This window comes from Barbus barbus (genome assembly GCF_936440315.1).
Source record: "Barbus barbus genome assembly, chromosome: 50".
Lineage (NCBI taxonomy): Eukaryota > Metazoa > Chordata > Actinopteri > Cypriniformes > Cyprinidae > Barbus > Barbus barbus.
This window is the reverse complement of record NC_136728.1, coordinates 6,057,920-6,077,202: the sequence shown is the minus strand read 5'-3', so window position 1 is coordinate 6,077,202 and position 19,283 is coordinate 6,057,920. Positions and strand designations below refer to the sequence as shown.

General features: G+C 37.6%; 1 protein-coding gene across 1 annotated transcript; it reads left to right on the top strand.

Moving 5' to 3' along the window:
* Positions 1-516: 516 nt before the first annotated feature.
* On the top strand, positions 517-18,978 carry LOC306868399 (harmonin-like). The gene is made up of 21 exons (XM_079414525.1): positions 517-611; positions 3,206-3,273; positions 4,804-4,947; positions 5,399-5,537; positions 6,904-7,012; positions 7,260-7,284; positions 7,404-7,461; positions 7,554-7,657; positions 7,931-8,015; positions 8,117-8,176; positions 8,275-8,331; positions 8,709-8,851; positions 9,146-9,211; positions 9,588-9,727; positions 9,999-10,030; positions 15,101-15,142; positions 15,281-15,334; positions 15,428-15,527; positions 15,775-15,884; positions 17,036-17,091; positions 18,751-18,978. Exons 1-21 carry the CDS (start codon positions 576-578, stop codon positions 18,761-18,763), a joined length of 1,641 nt encoding a protein of 546 aa, XP_079270651.1. The 5' UTR covers positions 517-575; the 3' UTR covers positions 18,764-18,978.
* Positions 18,979-19,283: the final 305 nt, after the last annotated feature.

Below are 19,283 nucleotides of genomic sequence, written 5' to 3'. Positions count from 1 at the left end.
CAAATGAACTAAAAAGAAAACTGTTATATTAGACAGACGGATGGATGGATGGATGGACAGACAGATAGATATATAGCTAGATAGACAGAAAGATAGAATGATTGACAGACAGATAGATAGATAAATAGAAAGACAGACAGACGGACAGATGGACAGATGGACAGATAGACAGATAGATAGATAGATAGATAGATAGATAGATAGATAGATAGATAGATAGATAGATAGATAGATAGATAGATAGATAGATAGATAGATAGATAGATTATTATTACTACTACTACTATGTTATATTATTATTTTATAAATGTGTTTCAATATATTGTTATGCATGACGTCCATACATCGTCTGTGGCTTCAGTTCCCATTGTATGTGGTCATTGTAGATGAGAAATGAAAAGGTTTAGAGAGCACTCTGAACTGCCACCATCCATGTCAGCACGTGTAATAAAGCTGACAGCGATATTACAGCAGCAGGACTCGACCTATGCCCGGAGCTGATACTCCACCGTCCGCACACAGATGACTCACTGACAGACGCACACAACACACCCGGAAAACACCCGCCGTTCATCATGGAGCGAAAAGTGGCGAGAGAATTTCGGCATAAGGTGGGCTTGGAAACTGCTACTGTCTGATTTAAACTATGTGTCAGTTGTTTTGTTTGCATTATTAGTTATTATTAGTCTAAGTTGGTATTTTGCTCTCGCTGCCAAGGAATGGCGAAGGAGCACGCATCCTTCTTTCTTTACGCTGTAAAATTAATATTCGCCCAGCTTTCGACACGAAAAGTATTTCTGTATCCATAGAAACCGTCGTTATTTGATCAGTTAGGTTTGTTATGCACTGAAATGGTGTCCACACCTAGCATCATATGTCAGTTTTCAGCTCTGTGGTGTTTAGACGTTTTTATCATTACAGTTAACATGTTAGTAGTATAGCTTAATAATTTCGACGTAATGACATATTTAGCCAAATTTTATTGCTATATTTAAGCCAAAGGTTCACATAAAAGTTTAATTTACCTGTAGAAAGGTAGGCTATATGTGACGTCACATAATGTACGCGTTCTAATTGGCTGAGCAGGGGACAGGTGTAGGCTACAGTGTGTGCTATAAATTGTTGTAGGCTACAACAGGTCTTGATTACTTTTGATCTCCTAAACGTTAAGTTAAAACTTTGTAGTAGTTACATTTTTAAATTACACTGAATTATTTTTTTCTGATACCTATTTATATGCTCATGCTTGTTTTAAGACACCAAAGTGACCCCTGTGTGTAACTGTAGAATTGTACCATCTGTTGTGTGGTGCATGGTGTTACACAATGGACAGTTTTTCACAGCATTAGCTGAAGTGGCAGAGATGTGTGGTCAGGCAGAAATGATTGCGGCATTTATTGTTCAGCCTGTTATTGCCTGTAGATGGGGATGGGAAAGCTGTGCCACACTATAAATTAGAAAGCTTTGCATTCAATTTTAGTTCCCCCTCTGTGACAAATACATTATGCTGTCGACCTTTCTGTTCATTTGTCTCTTTCAAATCACTTAGCATAACCTACAGAGGATATGAAGCTGATTTAAGTTACAGATTTCTGCTTTCAGCATCTGTTTATGATGTTAAAGTCCAAAGGTTGACTGTCATATGGGCTTATTAAATTGTTTATGACACCTTAAGTGACCTTTGAGCACATAGTCACTGTTTTATTGTATGTGGCCTGACACTGGTGTTTATATGAAACTATTTGGATTATTTTTATTTCCCCACAATGTTCAAAGTTTACCGAATGATTAATTTATTATGAATATTTTATATGTTTAATAATTAAATTGTTCAAGCCGTAGGTAATTATTGTTAACACAGAATTAAAATACAAAAATAAAAACACAAGCTTTATTTTATTTGCATATAATTCCTCTGCATTAACATTTTACTTGTTTAATGTATTTGAATAATTAAATGTTGTTCTTGTTATTTAGTTGTAAAATATGTTAATCCATTTATCTAAGCATGCTTCTTTCTTTCTTTCTTTCTTTCTTTCTTTCTTTCTTTCTTTCTTTCTTTCTTTCTTTCTTTCTTTCTTTCATGCATGCATAATGCCCTTTTTATTTACTTTTTTGTTTGTTTGTTTTTAGGCCATTTTATTTGTTTGTTTGTTTTGTTCATCCGTCTGTTTGCTTGTTTAATCATTCAGTCCATTCAATTTATTTGTTTGTTTTCAAGCCATTTTATTTGTTTACTTTGTTCATCCATTCATTTTTGTTTGTGCATTCAGTCAATGTTATTTATTTATTCATTTATTTTGCTAATTTGTTTGTTTATCCAGCCATTTTATTTGTTTGTTTTTGTTTTGTTTATTTATTTGTTTTCATCCAGTCAATTAAATGTATTTATTTGTTTGTTTTGTTCATCCATTCATTTTTGTTTGTTCATTCAGTCCATTAAATAAATGTATTATTCATGTTTTTGTTCATTCATTTGTTTTGTTTCTCCAGCCATTTTATTAATTTGTTTGTTTGTTTTTGTTTTGCTAGTTCATTTGTTTGTCTCATTTATTTCATTTGTTTGTTTTTTTGTTTATCCAACCAACCATTTAGTTTGTTCACTCAATCCATTCAATTTATTTGTTTGTCCAGCCATTTGTTTGTTTGTTCAATTTATTTATTTATTTGATTGATTTATTTATTTAGAAATCAAAAAGTTTGGCTTTTCAGTTTAGCATGCTAACCTCATTACATTAACTTCATTAACATTCTTATGAAAATAATGCCCTGACACTCTTATGTACTGTAAGGTGACACTGCTAGCATGATAAACATCTTTATCTGAGCTCAGGAACATTAACAGGTCCAGTGGAGCAGATCTGAACTAATGATACTCACAATGCAGGAAAAGATCCCCCTGACCTATTCAACTAAAAGCAACAACAGACCCAGCCAATCTGAGAGACTCTTGACTTACAGACACACAATAGTTCCTCCACCTCCTCTCTCTCTGTCTCAGCCTCTCCTCCTCAATCCACCTTCTCCTGACCTTCTGTCTTAGTCTCTCACTCAGTGAGAGAGAGATGTGTTACATCATTGACTGGCCAAAACGCTTCCTCAAAACATTTCTACAGCAGATTAGCCACCATCAGGTAAAAGATTGATTGGTTTTCTGATTGTTATTGATGATCTGATGAGAGGTTTGTGTGTTTGTGTTGTTCAGGTGGAGCTGCTGATTGATAATGAAGCAGAGAAGGACTATCTGTATGATGTTCTCCGTATGTACCACCAGTAAGTACACTCTAAAATAATTATTTATTTATTTGTTTGTGTTGTTATCTAAAATAAATAAATAATAATCGTTGTTGTTATTATTGTTGTTTTGTTGTTGTTAATAAATATTATTCTCAACTGCATAGGCCAAACAAAATGGCAAATGGTTAGCAATTTTTATTACTATTGCTCCTATTAGGGTTAGCAATTTAAACACACTACCTAGAAACCACTAGAACAACCTAGCAACCAGAAAATGTAGAAATCGAGTTATTTTATCACAGTTCGCAGATATTGCACACTTCTTCATTAAAATGAATATTTTAAAATGTGCTAAGAATATAAATGGTGCCCAAAGGTCTCAGCAGCAGTAGTGTGCACTGGAGTTTTAGAGGCTGATAAATAATGTAATTTTCCATCAGTGGTTCTGGTAATCTGTTGATCAAATGAAAACTGCATGGCACTCAAAAGGACAAAAGTATTCAGTGTCTGTTTAAGTGTAAGAATAGGAAATGCTGAATGCATTCCCTCGGCTCTTTATTTGTGATCTTACATGTACATCAACACGTCATTGCTCTGCTGGACTGGAATAAGAGGCTTAATCCAATGGAAAAGTAACTTGGATCAGATCATTTCCACTGTCCTCCCTGCATTCAAGGGCAGCCATTCTCTCGCGACCCTTTGTCTCTGATATCCGAGTCAGGAGTGAAATATCAATGATTCATAGAGCAACTGCCTCCAAATTCATAAGCTGACTTTATGTGGGTATAAAGTGTCATTTTCCACAACAAGCAACATATCAGACTATATTTGAAATAATTCATATAAGGTAATCTTACAAAATCACAGTAAAAATTATATATAAATGTATATAATGAGTAGAGATGCCATTGATGCCTTTTATTTTATAATGTGTGTGTGATTGTGTGCATTGTCCAATTTTTTATGCCAGGCTACAAAAGGAAAAGCCAGATTTTTCCTGAAGCATGTAAAATCCTATAAGAAAAAACTTGCTATAAATATCAACCAAAATTTACGTGTCAGTGCATCACTATTTTTCATTACAATAGCATACTATAAAAATGCTCTATTTTACAAAGCTTTTTAAGATTTAAATACATTTTTAAATTTATGAAACAGTAATAGTAATGAGGCTGTATTTTGCATTACAGTATTGAGAAATGGTGGTAAAATGTTTTATACATTTTTATAAAATCCCAAATTATTTTATTTTACTTTACTTGTTTGGCGACTCTCATTGTTTTTGCAGTTCTGTTTGGTGGTACAAAATTTAGACACTTCCCCCTTAAACCTAACTTTATTCTAAGAACTATTGCCTTATGTTTTATGTTCATTATCAGTTAACTTTATGGAATGTATAAAATAAAGATTGAATAACAGAGATTCAGTATCAAGACAGTATGTTGAATCAGTGTAGTCTAAGAAAAGTTATTTTAATCCACAAACTGTTTGTACTGTTTTAATGTAGCCCTCCTGTTTGCATGTGCTCAATCAGGTCCTGTTTAAATCACTCTGCTCTGCCCTTAGATCCATGGACATTCCTGTCCTGGTCGGCGACCTGAAGCTGGTGATAAATGAGCCCAAACGCCTCCCGCTGTTTGATGCCATCAGACCCCTGATTCCTCTGAAGCACCAGGTGCAGTACGACCAGCTCACGCCCAAGAGATCCAGGTGAGAGAAGAAACCAGGAACACAGACGATAATGAGGCATTAAAAAGGGGCTAATAGGGTGTGATGCTTCTGAGAAGTATGGGAATGTTTCTGTGTATGAATAGCAGAGCAAGAAAGACCGAGAGAAAGAGGAGATTGGAAATGAGAGGAGGAGGTAGAATGACAGCACCGCTCTCATCTCCAAAGAGAATAATTGTTTTCTCTCATGCTCAGTCAGACGTGGCAAAGGAACAGCGTTATGAGCACAGAGAGAGGAGCGCTATTCAACCGTGTCTGATGCACAGCACTAATAGGGCCACAGTGAACTGGATTCTGTTTCCTCTCATTGTGTCTTTTGTCTTTCTCAGGGAAAAAGAATAAAATATATATTTTATTATATACATCTGGGTTATTATAGTTAACTAAATAATGAAACTGAAACCACTATTTTGTCCTCTTTTGTTATGAGCAGGAAGTTGAAGGAAGTCCGTCTGGATCGCACACATCCTGAGGGTCTGGGTTTGAGTGTTCGAGGTGGGCTGGAGTTCGGCTCTGGCCTCTTCATATCACAGATAGTCAAAGATGGACAGGCTGGAAATGTTGGCCTGCAGGTAAGAAAATCAAGTTGTTGTTGTTATAACTCATATGTATATAAAATCATTGCTTTAACTGTTTTAGCAAATAATGTCGCATGTACCACGTTTGTGTTGTTGCTACGTTGAAAATGTTCACCCAAAGTACGCACTATCTTGTCTTAAATTAAATATCTGACAACAGATAATGTTAAACATTCAAATTAATGAGTGTTATTTACAAGGGCTGCACAAAAAAACATGACCAGTGCGTCTTCACTCCAATAGGGGGCGCTATAATCCTTCCTAAATTATTTCCATCCTCTGATTCCAAACACACTTTTACTTGTCCATTACTGGAATCCTTATGATCAATGTTGTCCTGCAGATAAAGTCAAAGAATACAAATGCAGCCCTTGTGTTTCAAGTGCAAAATGTGTCTATTCTGGCTGTAATTAAATTCTTACTGGTAGTTTTAGAACTCTACAGCATGATTTCACCCATCCAGCTAGGTTCTTTACAATTACCCCATCAACTTCGGGCAGAAATCTTGGTGTAATCTTTGTTGACCAGCTGACGTTCAAAGTTCACATTGCAAAGACTGCTCGATCTTGCAGGTTTGCAAGATTGCCCTTCCTAACGGAGCATGCTGCACAGCTTCTTGTCCAGGCCCTTGTCATTTCTAAGCTGGACTACTGCAATGCTCTTCTGGCTGGACTTCCATCATGCACAATCAAATGATTCAGAATGCAGCGACACGACTGGTCTTCAACGAGCCCAAAAGTGCCCATGTTACACCTCTCTTTATCTTCTTGCACTGGCTACCAGTTGCGGCTCGCATCAAGTTTAAGACATTGATGCTTGCATATAGAACAACCACAGACTCAGCACCCACCTTCTTCCACTCAGTATTACGAATCTACATCCCCTCCAGAAGTCTGAGATCCCCTAATGAGTGATGCCTCGTGGGACCATCACAGAGAGGGACAAAATCACTTTCCAGAACATTTTCGTTCACTGTTCCTGGCTGGTTGGATGATCTTCCCACCCCAATCCGGAATGCTGAATTCCTGACAGTTTTCAAGCGACAGTTGAAAACTCATCTCTTTTGAGACTAAGTTAAAAAAATAAAAAAATAAAAAACTTTGTCTTTTTCTTTATTTATTTATTCCTTCCCTTTCTAGCTTGTACTTATTTGAACAATGCCTGAAACTTGGTATTATGTTACTTCTTGTTTTCCTCTTTAAGAAGAATCGCTTTATGTATTCCTCAGTTGTAAGTCGCTTTGGATAAAAGCGTCTGCAAGATGACTAAATGTAATGTGCATGTACTACATTTTTATAAAAATTATAAATTACATATTTTACAAATTTTATATGAATGTGGATTGCTGTGTTTTCTTCAGGTTGGCGATGAGATTGTGCGTATTAATGGCTACTCCATCTCCTCCTGCATTCACGAGGAGGTCATCAATCTCATTAAGACCAAGAAGATTGTGTCTCTAAAAGTCCGCCGTAAGATTTTTCAGTTTCATATTGTCATTTGCAGAGCTGAATTTATTAATTAGAGCAAAAATGAACTGCCTCTAATTCCACTGGGCTTAATCAATTGATTTAGCTTTTAGTTGCAGTGATTTAATCACAGTTGAGCAGTTCATTAGGAAACTAATGAGAATTAATTATTGCTGTTAGCTAAATATATTAATTATTCATTATTTATCTATGTTTTTTAATTATTCCCATTGTGACACTCTCTTCACAGACGTGGGGATGATTCCTCTCAAGAGGTAATTTAGTGTTATCAGTCACTTGAAGTATACAGTACTCTCTGATATGTGGAATCACTTTTATTAATGTTCTCTCTTTCCATAATGATATTGCTAAATTATAAATTTGCCATAATCAGCTCCTCTGAAGACCCTCTGAAGTGGCAGTTTGTGGATCAGTTTGTGTCTGAATCAGGGGTAAGAGTTTCCTTCTTGCAGCATCCTATTTTAAAGCAGCTCAAGTTTTTTTTTTTTTTTTATTTAGTCCTGTTTTTATTGTTTCGTCTCAGGAGAAAAAGACTAGTGTGGCTGGTTTGGCTTCAGTTGGAGGGAAAGAAATCAAGGAAAAGAAAGTTTTCCTTAGTTTGGTGGGCACCAAAGGCATGGGAATCAGGTGAGAGAGAGATTGGTTTACTATAACTATTTACACTACTACAGCACACAGATTAACTACATTGAAAATTATGAATAAATCCCTTTATTTATTGGTATTATGCCCCCAAATATGAAAAATGTCATGAAGTACACTGCATTTGTCTTTGTACTGAAATGCTTTTGTGTTTCTTGTGTCTTCACAAAACCCTACTTTGAAACCTACTTTTGTTAGTTTAATCTTGTTGTGACAAAGAATGATTTCCTAAATATGTCTTTTGACTGTGCATTATAGTATTTCTAGTGGACCAACACAGAAACCAGGCATCTATGTGAGCAATGTGAAGCCGGGTTCAGTCTCATCTGAAGTGGGCTTACAGGTAATTTAATTTCAGTCCCAGATTGAACTGCATTAACAGACCATTACTGATTGATTTTAGCATAGTAACTCTCTATTATGTGTGTGTTTGTGTGGTTGTAGGTTGGCGACCAGATTGTGGAGGTCAATGGGGTGGATTTCACCAACCTGAGTCATCATGAAGTGAGCAGAATCTTGCTGAAAATGTCAAACAGTTAATTAAGAACCTCTCTGCATAGTTAAACTGGTAACCGTGTATGCTAATGTGTGTTTTTGTTTAGGCAGTGCGAGTGTTAAAGAGCAGCAGGAGTCTAACCATCACTGTCCTTACTGGAGCTGTAAGTTCACTGAGAGCCCACTAATACATTTCTGCCATCAGAACATCTCAAACCGCAATGCTTTTATCTCTGCTTGAGGGGCTGTATGGAAAATAAAGCATTTGCTTAGTATAAAGCTGTTTAAACTGACAGCTGTAGATGAGGGCAATGCATTGTGGAGATGTTGTTTGTATTGTACTGTAAACCTCTTCATTATTTATTGGTGTGTTTGTCTTTAAATCGTACTTTTGCACTTTAGAGATGGTAATAATGTAGGAGTTTCACAACATAAGCTTTTTTGCTTTACGTCTGTGATCTGTGGAAGATACAATGGATTGTACGGGTGTATTGTGCACATATTTCTGTGAAAGTATTGATTTGTCTACTGTATGTTTCAGGGAAGAGAGTTGTTTATGACGGATGAGGAGCGGCTGGGAGCTGAATCTCGTCGTGAGCTTGAAAGACAAGAGCTAATGCATCAGAAGAGAGTGGCATTAGAGACCAACAAAATCATCAAAGAACAGCAGGAGAAAGAACGCCAGTAAGTGAAAAAAATATACACAAGCAGTTAAACCTACTTTACATTGATGCATGATTTCTTAAAATGTACCTTTTATTATAGAAATATTTTTTTAATATTTGGTGCTGTTCCCTTGTGGTTGAAACTAAAATAAATATCCACTTTATAATGGTTTTCATGATCATTAATCATGATGTTAGTAATCTGATGAATCATAACTGCTTATGAAAAGGTGACAGATAATTAAACTTTCTGCATTAAATCTGCATGAATATGTTATCAATTGTATTGTTTCATATGTGCAATATTTTGCAGGAGGAAGATGGAGATATCACAGAAGACTGCAGAGGAAGAAGAACGCCATCACAAAGAGATGGAGAGGTAACGTGTAATGTTGCTAAGCAAAAACATCTTCAAAGTAAATAGACATCAGAAGGCAGTCGAGCAAATTGATTTTGATGAAAGCAGAGATGTGAGGAATGGAAGTACAGATCGTTCTATATGTACTATATAGTTTTCACAGCCTATTGGTTTTGGTCCAGTGGAAATATGTTAAAATATCTTGTATAATAAATATGACACTGAGAAAATTTAACTTTAACAAACTTAATTTATTGTTAAATGCAAAAGAGGTCAACTTCTTGAAATTTTTGTTGTGTTTTGATGTTCATTCCAAATATATATATATCTCCTCAGAAATTATTTAGCAGACTTGTCAGGATAGATGTCCATTGAATGTATGTGTTGTGTGTCTCAGAATTGAAGCCGCGGAAAAGAAGCACTACAAAGAGTGGGAAGAAGATTGGGGTTCCAAAGAAAAATCCAAATCTCCTTCCCCCTCTCCCTCACCCCCACCACCTGCACGTAATGCACCTTCACCCAAACCCAAAACCTCCAGTAAGTTGACAAAACCCACAAAACCTCTAGAGTGAATGAACTTTGAACACCCTCAGTAGAGCTACACTATTCTCTAAAGATCAAACAACATGTTACCCTTTCCCAAAAGGTACCCATAATGCACTTTGCATTGATGTTACTCCTTTCTCCTCTGCATGAACAGATGTGCATTTATGTTGGGAATGCATCATCTCTTTGTGTGATCTTTGTCTTTCTGTCTGATCTTTTGCCTTCTTGTTGTGCCTTGTTTATCAATTCCTGGTTCCATCAGCTGCTGAGTCCGATGAAGAAGAGACTGGAGAAGTAAGTAAAGAATTCGGATGGCTTTACAGACAAAGACACCCTTTGACAAACTTACCCTTTTTTGAGAACTTTCAACTGCATGTAGACTATCTTCCTTGTTTTTTGTTTGGTTGGATCTTTTGGTAGCTTTTAGATGGATGAATCTGCAGAATACACCTTATCACATGGTTGAGTTTTTGCACGGGACTTAATGTATCATTCTTGCTCTCTTAGCGTTCGGTTGGTTCTACCGTTACGAAGGAAAGTTGCCTACACTCAAAAAGGTACACTGTGTGTGCAAGCATGTTGTGCTGGTTTGGTGTGCTAGAACTATGGAATATGTTGTTCATCTTGGAGATATGCCCAAAGTTATGGTTTGCATGGAAGTTGGATTGACCTTGGTGCAAAGTCCACCAGGTGTTCTTAAATCACTTTGGATGTTTAGAAAGGAAAAGAAACCAAAAAGAAGAAGATGTCCAAGACTGACACACTCCCAGCTGAGAAAAAGAACAAGAAAGAGATGGAGTTTGAGCTGAAACTTGCAAAGGAGAAGGAAGAGCTACTTGAGCGGGAGAAGCAGATGAAAATCAGCAGACTTCTGCAAGAGGTAGCAGAATTTTCCCAGTGAAGTTACAGTAGGGTTTTTTGACTCAGATTGTACTCCTTGTTTAATTGTGTGTAATTGATTTAGTCTCCTTGGCACTTGACCTTTATTGGTCGAATGTACCCATGTGAACAGCTGTACCCTTTCAAGTGGCAGTCCAATGAATTCTCATTGGTATATCAAAATTTCCATGTTTGGGTGTGGCTTTACTAATTCAACCAGGTGTCAGAAACTGAGAGGGAAGATCTGGAAGAGTCGGAGAAGGTGCAGCATTGGGTAGAGAGGCTCTGTCAAACCAGATTAGAGCAAATCTCCTCAGTTGAAAATGATTCTCCAGAGGTAAAATTTATCCAGTTCCAATCTAAAATCCTGATGTGTGTTGGTCTTCTAGTCCATAGTTCAATTCAGTTCTAAGCAATTAAAATGTACCTTCAGATGTCTCCAACCCGTTCCCCCCCGTCAACTGGTCCCACCAACCGGAGGTTTCCTGGAGGCTTGAACTTGGCCACTACTGACCTTGATGACATCAACTTAGATGATGTGGACCAGAGTCTAAGGCAACCTTTGAAAAGACTAGCCCCAACCCCACCTACATCCAACCAAGCTCCCCCTCCCTTACCACTCCCTCCACCCTCACCTCGTCTTTACCACACATCCAACTATCGCCCTCCATCTCCAAGAACACAGCTCCCAATGCAACCCAGTCCCAGACCAGCCCCTCAACGCCCACCTTCTCCACCAGCCACTAGGGTACCCCCTTCCTCAATTGGTCATAACCGACAATCTCCTGCAACCCCGCTATTCTCCTCCAGGGGTCTGTCCTCATCTCAGCCACCTCCCCCGCCACCACCTCCTCCACCACCACCGCCTCCTCCTCCACCACCTCCTCCACCCCTGCACACAGAGGACAAGTACCATGTAGGGCCGTCCAACTACCGCTCCCCAAGCTTATCCGAACAGGGAAGCAGGTTTGGGGACAATGGTTACCGACAGAGAGGGGCCTTCCACTCCACCATTCCCAGTGATCTCTCACGCCCACCCAGCCCGAAGGCTGACTACAACTTGACGGTTAGCATAGTTAATGCATTTGGCAGTGTGAGAATTGATTATGTATGTCGTATAGGGTCGGGAATCTTTAGGCACATTGCATTTCAATCCAATTTGATTCCAAAATGTATTCCATCACACACGAATATTGAGTCTTCACTGAAGAACACTACAATCTACCTGTTTTTTTACCCACCTCTTATGTTGTACACACATGCGTGCATGCCTTGAGTGTGGTGTTTTGCAGATGAGGTTAACTATTATTAATTTCTTGTTAAAGTTATTTGTCAGGAAACAGATAATCATTTTGGGGAAAAAAACATCTTGTCATTTGGTTTGATGATCTTGAAGGGGTAGTGATTCCTACCACTGTTAGACTGTTGAATACTTTATCCTTGTGGCACAGGTGATGAGAAACACATCTCATGCTAGCAGGATATCCACCTTTAATAATCCACTGGTGAGTCCTCAGTTTGTAAATGGTACATGCTGCTCTGGGTGTTCTGCTCCATTTTTAGCACAAATCAGGTTATAAAACCGTAACTCTTTGAACTGTTTCAGTATTTGTGCTGTATGAAAGGTTCCTAAAGTCTTGTGCTGCGTGGTTTAGATTGTGAGATTCTTGAAGGTAGATCATGCCCTGACCTTACATTTGTGTCTTTTACTGCTAACCTCTACATAGCAAATTGCCCCCAGCCCTCCAAACCAGCGGAGACAGATAAACCCTGTCATGTCCAAACCCATCATGCTACCAAGTCAGACCTCACATAGACCCACACTTCGGTCTGAGACCATGGTGAGATGGCAAGTACCTGTGTGTGTACGTGTGATGCATGCATAAGATACTCATTGGTTGGATTGCTGTTTGACTCACTGATAATGAGTTTTCAAACTCAAGAGGAACAAATAGATGTTGCTTTTACTGATTGCACTGATTAAGAAGGCAGAAACAGAAGGACAGAAGGGGAGAGAGGTGAAATGGAGATTTACCTTCATTTTTTCATCTGCACACACAATGAGAATTTCAGCATTAAAATGTCTTTGTTTGATCAACCAGACAGACCTAGACCTGCTCTCCCCTTCCTCCTCCAGATAGTCAGTCCTGCTCCATCACATCACAAAAGAAGCTAATCGCTCTGCCCTGTCCTTGTGCCTCCTTAATTAAATGAAAGTGTGCTTTCCAATTATGTGGTTGTTTTAGAGGGATAACAAGAAGGGCAAGAAGGGAAAAGACCTTTTTGCCTTAAGGTGTCTCTTCAGTCTTTATTTATTATTGTTAAATGTTTTTGCTGAGGCTCAGGGTTAGAGATTTGATCAAGATTACAGTGTTTTGTTTTTATCAGTAGGACCCATTTCTCAATACTTAGGTCACCACACGCACAAATGACATCTATGTGGGCTAAACCGTGGACCATTTCCATTGCTTTGGCACAAAATGCATTCAATTGCCAATTTTTTTTTGAAATTACATGAATTGTCAACCTTTGCTATTATTATAGACGCTTAACTCTATTTGTATGAAGTGTTTTGGTAGATTTAATGCATATTAGATTTGAAATTTACTGCTATGAAAGTTGGTAAGGAGAACTGTGTGAAGAGTTTTTAAAAAGTTACCAAAGTATTGAGAAATGTATCCTAGTGATTATAAAAAATACTGTAACCTTTGCAAAAGCCTAATGATCTGTCTTATTTGTTCACTCTTATCTAAAGAACTATGTGTCCTTTCTCTCAAAGGATCCAATACTCTACCTCACCCTCTTTATTGCACTCTATGCAATGGAAAATCAGTGCAGTCGGTGTATTTGTAAAGCTCACAGACACCTGAATTCATAGATAATTTACCACGTTGAGGCGATCCTTTAATGGCATGTAACAAGTGCAAGCATTTAGTGTGTGTGTGTGTGTGTGTGTGTGTGTTATTGTGCTGTGTCTTTAAGAGTCAGTCATAATTATGTGTTTTCAGCCCCCAGAGATGCTCAAACGGATGGTCACGTACAACACATCCTTTAAATCCAACAAGAAACAAGTAACTGCCATCATTACTTAGTATTACAAGCCCTCCCCTCTTTCAACACTCTGGTCCTTGAGTGAAGTCTCTGCTGTCTGAGTGTATAGGCCTATACTACATTTCTAACAATATTTCCCTGGAGGATATTGGTAAAATGTATCCTTGACGTAATTTAAAGCTATTTCCCTTTCAATACTCACATTGCGTCAGTTGTTGATGCTTTGGGGAAACTCCATTTCTCTGAAATACTGAAGCTACGAAGATCATCTCCTTTCTGACTCCAAAGACAAAAAAGAATAAGAAGCCTTCCTGCTCATCATTGAAGAGCCCAGCAGCAGATTGTGGCGCTGACTGCGGTCTCAGCTGATTACAGCACAAGAGGATTCCCTGCTACTTGCAGGATGGCGCTATTGGATTGCATTCCCCAAAGTGTCAGCAACTGACGAAGTGCGAGTGAACTGTATTGAAAGGGAACCAAGATTATGTTAGTAACTGTATATATTATTCTGTTCTGCTCTGGTAAATGTATACTTCATTTCTGGTGTTAAACAGTTACGTTATAAACATCTCTTTAAACACTCAAGGACATCAGGTGTGTGATTGCAGTACTGTGCTTATTTCGGTTAAGACATTACATTTTCACCTTTCCATGATACTGAACTGGTCTCTCAGTCACACTTATATATATTCTCATGCAATCGTACTAGTTTGCTGCAATCATACATATTGTTTGCTTTGAAAGCAGCCTTTGAGTGGATCTCAAATGTACTGCACAAATGAGACTTCAACTGAAGGTTAAATATTAGATTGCCTATGAACCAAATGGAATCTCGGTGTGCATTTTCATCTTTTATGAGGGAAAGCATGACCAGAAGTCTGTGTTTTTCCATGTTGGTTCTGTGGGTGTTAAATCTTAATTGATTATTTGTATTGATGGAATGCCAGTGGTTTTAAGTGTGTAGTGTATGGGGAAAAGCCTTGTACGTAAACATAACTGCAGATCCAAAACCAACTGAAAACCTACCAATGGATCCAACAAAGCAAACAATTCCTTTCTCAGTATAAACATATTTCTAAAAAAAATAATGTTAGATTGTTTACATGTTAAATGTTTTAAAGTAATTGAGTCCACCTTTAAAGATCAGATGATTTTAGCATTGATTTAGATTGATTTAATGGTCATGCCAAACTAATAAGGCATGTTTTGAAACACAGATCTGGCTTTGCCTTGAATGGTTTATTAAGAGTAAGTAGAAGCTGCCATTGATTGGATTAGAGGTGACATTTATCCAGACATATAGTGTTCATTTGTCTTTTCTTTGAAAACAATGAACACTAATTTGTTTCTGCTCAGTCCTCACTCCTCAGATTGCCACTTCACATTTTTACCGATTATGCACACCACTGTCTGTTTTTGCTTTCTGTTTTACAGGGATTTCAAAAATATGAGGATGATTTTGATCCATATTCCATGGTACTGTAACTCTTTACATTAACAATTTCTCTCTGTACCCATTTGACATTTTTATATTGTATATCACATATTCCACACTCACAAAATGTTCTTCTGTGGAGTATTTTTTTTCACCACATTTGCTCAAACTTTTAACAGTTCACGGCTGAGGAGATGGCTGGCAGAGATGTACGACTTTTGAGAATTAAGAAGGTAATTTTGGAAGAACAGAAATGTGAGCAACATATGTCATTGGACAATAAGAATGAAAGATTTTTATTATTCTACGGTATACGCATTCTTTAGGAAGGGAAGCTTGATCTGGCCATAGAGGGAGGAATCGACTCCCCATTGGGAAAGATTGTTGTGTCGTCTATCTATGAGGGAGGTGCGGCAGATAAACATGGTGAGTCATACAAAAATAAAGTATAATATATAATATAATTTTGGGCTTGGTTCTTTCGAATTTAAGGTTCAAGAAAACCACAGCAACTGCTCAGAAACGGTCTAAAAACTATCATGCAAAAATCTAGTTTAGCTCTCTACATTCATTAGTGATATTGATTATATTGACTTAAAACAATTAGTATTTTAAAATGACATGCTTTGTTTGTTCAGTTTGTTGCTGTAATTTTTTGTACATGTTATCTTAGGTGGTGTCGTGTCAGGTGATGAGATCATGGCTGTGAATGGAAAGATCCTGACGGATGTGACTTTGGCTGAAGGACAAACCTCATTGGCTCAGGCCTGGAAAAGTGGAGGGGTATGACCGTCATTACAATAAAACAACCTATCACTGTAAATCAGATGATCTGTCTCAACAGATTGCCCTGTGGTGAAGAAGGCCATACAGCTCATTGGAGCCAAATGGTTTGCAGTCTCTGCAGTGAATGGGTGCTGACAGAATGAGAGTCCAAGCAGCTGATAAAAACATCACTATAATCTACAAGTAGTCCACACAATTTCAGTTCATCATTTAACATCTAATGAAGCACAAAACTGTGTTTTTAAGAAACAAATCCAATATTAAGACATTTTAAACTTGAAACCATTGCTTCTGGCTAAAAAACAAGCTAAAATACTAATATTAGTATTCGTAATATGTCATTGTATCATAGCCCATGTGCTCTTTCCTTGTTCTTCAAGATTTTATAGAAGAATCCACACACCTGGGTGACAGTTTGGGATTAATTTACTTTTTGATGAATAGAATGAATTTGTACATTTTCATGCAATCTGTTTATGGCCCAGTGAGTTTTTGGTTTAGGGTTGGAGCTTCATGTTTAGTTTTTTGGTAAAATTCTATGAAGTGACTACAAATTCACCAAAATGTAAAATAGTTACATATTCTCACAGGATTGGGTTGGAAGAACAATGAAATGTAGCGATTAACAGTATTATTTGACCGTCATTGATAACGAAGCTGCACAAAGATCTTTGACCTAGAAATTAATAATTTCAGAGTGCAATGCCATGAATAGCACAATGTAGAATCTTTCTAAGGTCTTAATTGGACAATTAGAGTAATTACCGTAATTTCGACATGACAAATGATACAACGTCAATTCTGCAGAATTGTGTAAATTTTCCTACACATTTGTTACAGAAGTAGCATGGGTATAGTTACGCATTAATTTTCACTATTAGAAAGTTAAAAGAGCATAAGCTGTTGCAAATGAGTATTGAGTCTAAGAATGTCTCTGGTTAATGTCTGCTATTTGTGTTCATATATTTTCTTGTTTTTCTGGAAAATGTGAATCACGAGAAAGCACACATGGTCACACATGCTATAATGATTTCTTCATCAAGCATCATCAAATATAGATGAAGTAACAGAAATGCAGCAGAATGTTGCAAGAACATTAAAACCTTCATATGCATGTGCTTGACATTTTTTCATGCATGTTCTCGCAGGACTGGATTGACCTGGTCATCGCAGTGTCTCCACCGAAGGAATATGAAGATGAAGTGTACGTATAGTTGCATTGTTTCTTATAATGTATGATATGTGACCAGACACAATGACAGCCCCAGTGTCCCCCAAATTCAATTAATCCATTATGTTGCTTGATCCTAAACCCCAATGAAAAAAGCAATCAGTGGTGTAAATGGCTCTCAGTAGTGAACCTGTCATCTGCTGTATGTCTTCAGCCCTAAAGCAGCATCAGTCAGACCCACTGCAAAGAAAAAGGTTTTCCAAGGCAGTGCCCCTGTGTACAGACAGGGCTACGTCCTTCAGATGAGGACCCCCCAACCTGATCGCCACTAGCCCAGTGGTAAAAGCCCCCCAAACCCATCCATACCATTCTACAGTGTGCATCATGTACATGTGACAATCTCTTTGTCAATCTAGAAACCCACCCAGATGTTTTCAGTTGGGGATATCCTGTGCTAATTATTCAGCTACGCAATAATCAAAACTATTGTTGACAGGGCTGTGCAGTCGTTCTGATTGATGTTGTTCAAAGGGACTGTTACATGTCATGACTCGTGCATTGATTATTGCTGCTTTGATCGGTTTTGCTACTGCATGTTACTATAAATGTCTATAGCACTACTGTGTATTCATGAAAAGATACTGCCATTGGTTCCCCAGAAACAATCTTTGAAACTAAAACAGTTGACGGGTGAATACTACGGAGCCCCGTAGAGCTCATGGTGGTGGAAAGATTTCGGGGTGGGTGAAAAAAATTTGGGGTGGGAGGAAAAAATATTTTTCAAATCCTTTGCGTTCTCTCGCAAAACTTTTGCATTCCCTCGCAAAACTTTGCGTTCTCTCGCAAAGATGTTTGCGTTCCCTCGCAAAACTTTGCGTTCTCTCGCAAAGATGTTTGTGTTCTCTCGCAAAACTTTTGCGTTCCCGCGCAAAACTTTGTGTTTTGCGAGAGAAAGCAAAAGATTCAAAAACAATTTTTTCCTCCCACCCCAAATTTTTTTCACCCATCCCGAAATCTTTCCACCACCATGAGCTCTAAGGGGCTCCGTAGAATACAGATGCTCATGAAAACAACATTTGTGTTTGAAAACACTTATTGCTGCGCCACTGGTAATGGTGTGGTGGTTGCGCCAGATAGAAATTCTGCCTTTAAAGGGATAGTTCACCCAAAAATGCAATTCTGTTATCATTTACTCAGCTTCATGTCATTCCAGACCCATACGATTTTCATTCATCTTTGAAACACAAAAGGTTTTTTTTTGTAAATAAAGTCTGAGAGATTTCTGTTTCCCCATTGAAAGTCCATTCCATTAAAAGTCCATGAATCAAGCTGTTTAATCCAAGTCTTCTTAGGAGACACAATGTCATTAAAAAATTTATTTATTTGTGTTTTGAAGATGAATGAAAGTCATGGAATGACACGAAGGTGAATAAATGATGACAGAATTTTAATTTTTTGGTGAACTATTCTTTCGAGCATTTTTTCAAATTCTGTGAACCAATGGAGTGACATATTCTTCTGTTTATGGAAAAATTTCCTTTAGGTTTTATGCATAGCAACCTGCTAATTTAAGTTTCCTTACTGCGTGTGTGACCTTGTTTTCTTCATCTCTCGTGTGAATGTGCGATACCAACCCTCTCTTAAATATCTGTCAGATTAATCTGATTTTTATATTTGTCACTCTTTTTACAGGACATTCTTTTAAAAACCCACCATTGCATCAGTACAGCGGACCACAGGGAGAATCAATAGCCATTGCTTAGTTGTAATTTTTAAAAAAGCAAATAAATTAGCATTTGTGTTGTAAATTAAGCAAATGCAGTCATTCACATCATTTATAAAGGAGGCATCTGTGTTTTTGAAATTCTGTCTTTAGGCTATATTGTTGTAATTTACAAAATAATAAACATGCATTAATATAAAGGTGTTTTTTGCTTTGTTTTTAAGCCTTCTAATATGGTTAATCAAATGAGTTCTTCATTTCAAGCCATACAAAGGAGATATTCTTCTGTGATGACATCCTCAGCTGTCCTGATTGGCTCATTTTCACTTGCAATATCTCCAACACCTGTCAAATGATTAGTGGTCACTTAGTAACTATTTTGTAGGATTGCTGTCAGTCAAGGGCAGTAATAAGGTCCTTTCAATTCAGTCTCAACCACTTGTATTTAAGTGCGTGGCCAAACAGAACCACTCTATACTTTCTCAGTTCTGGTCATTCACAA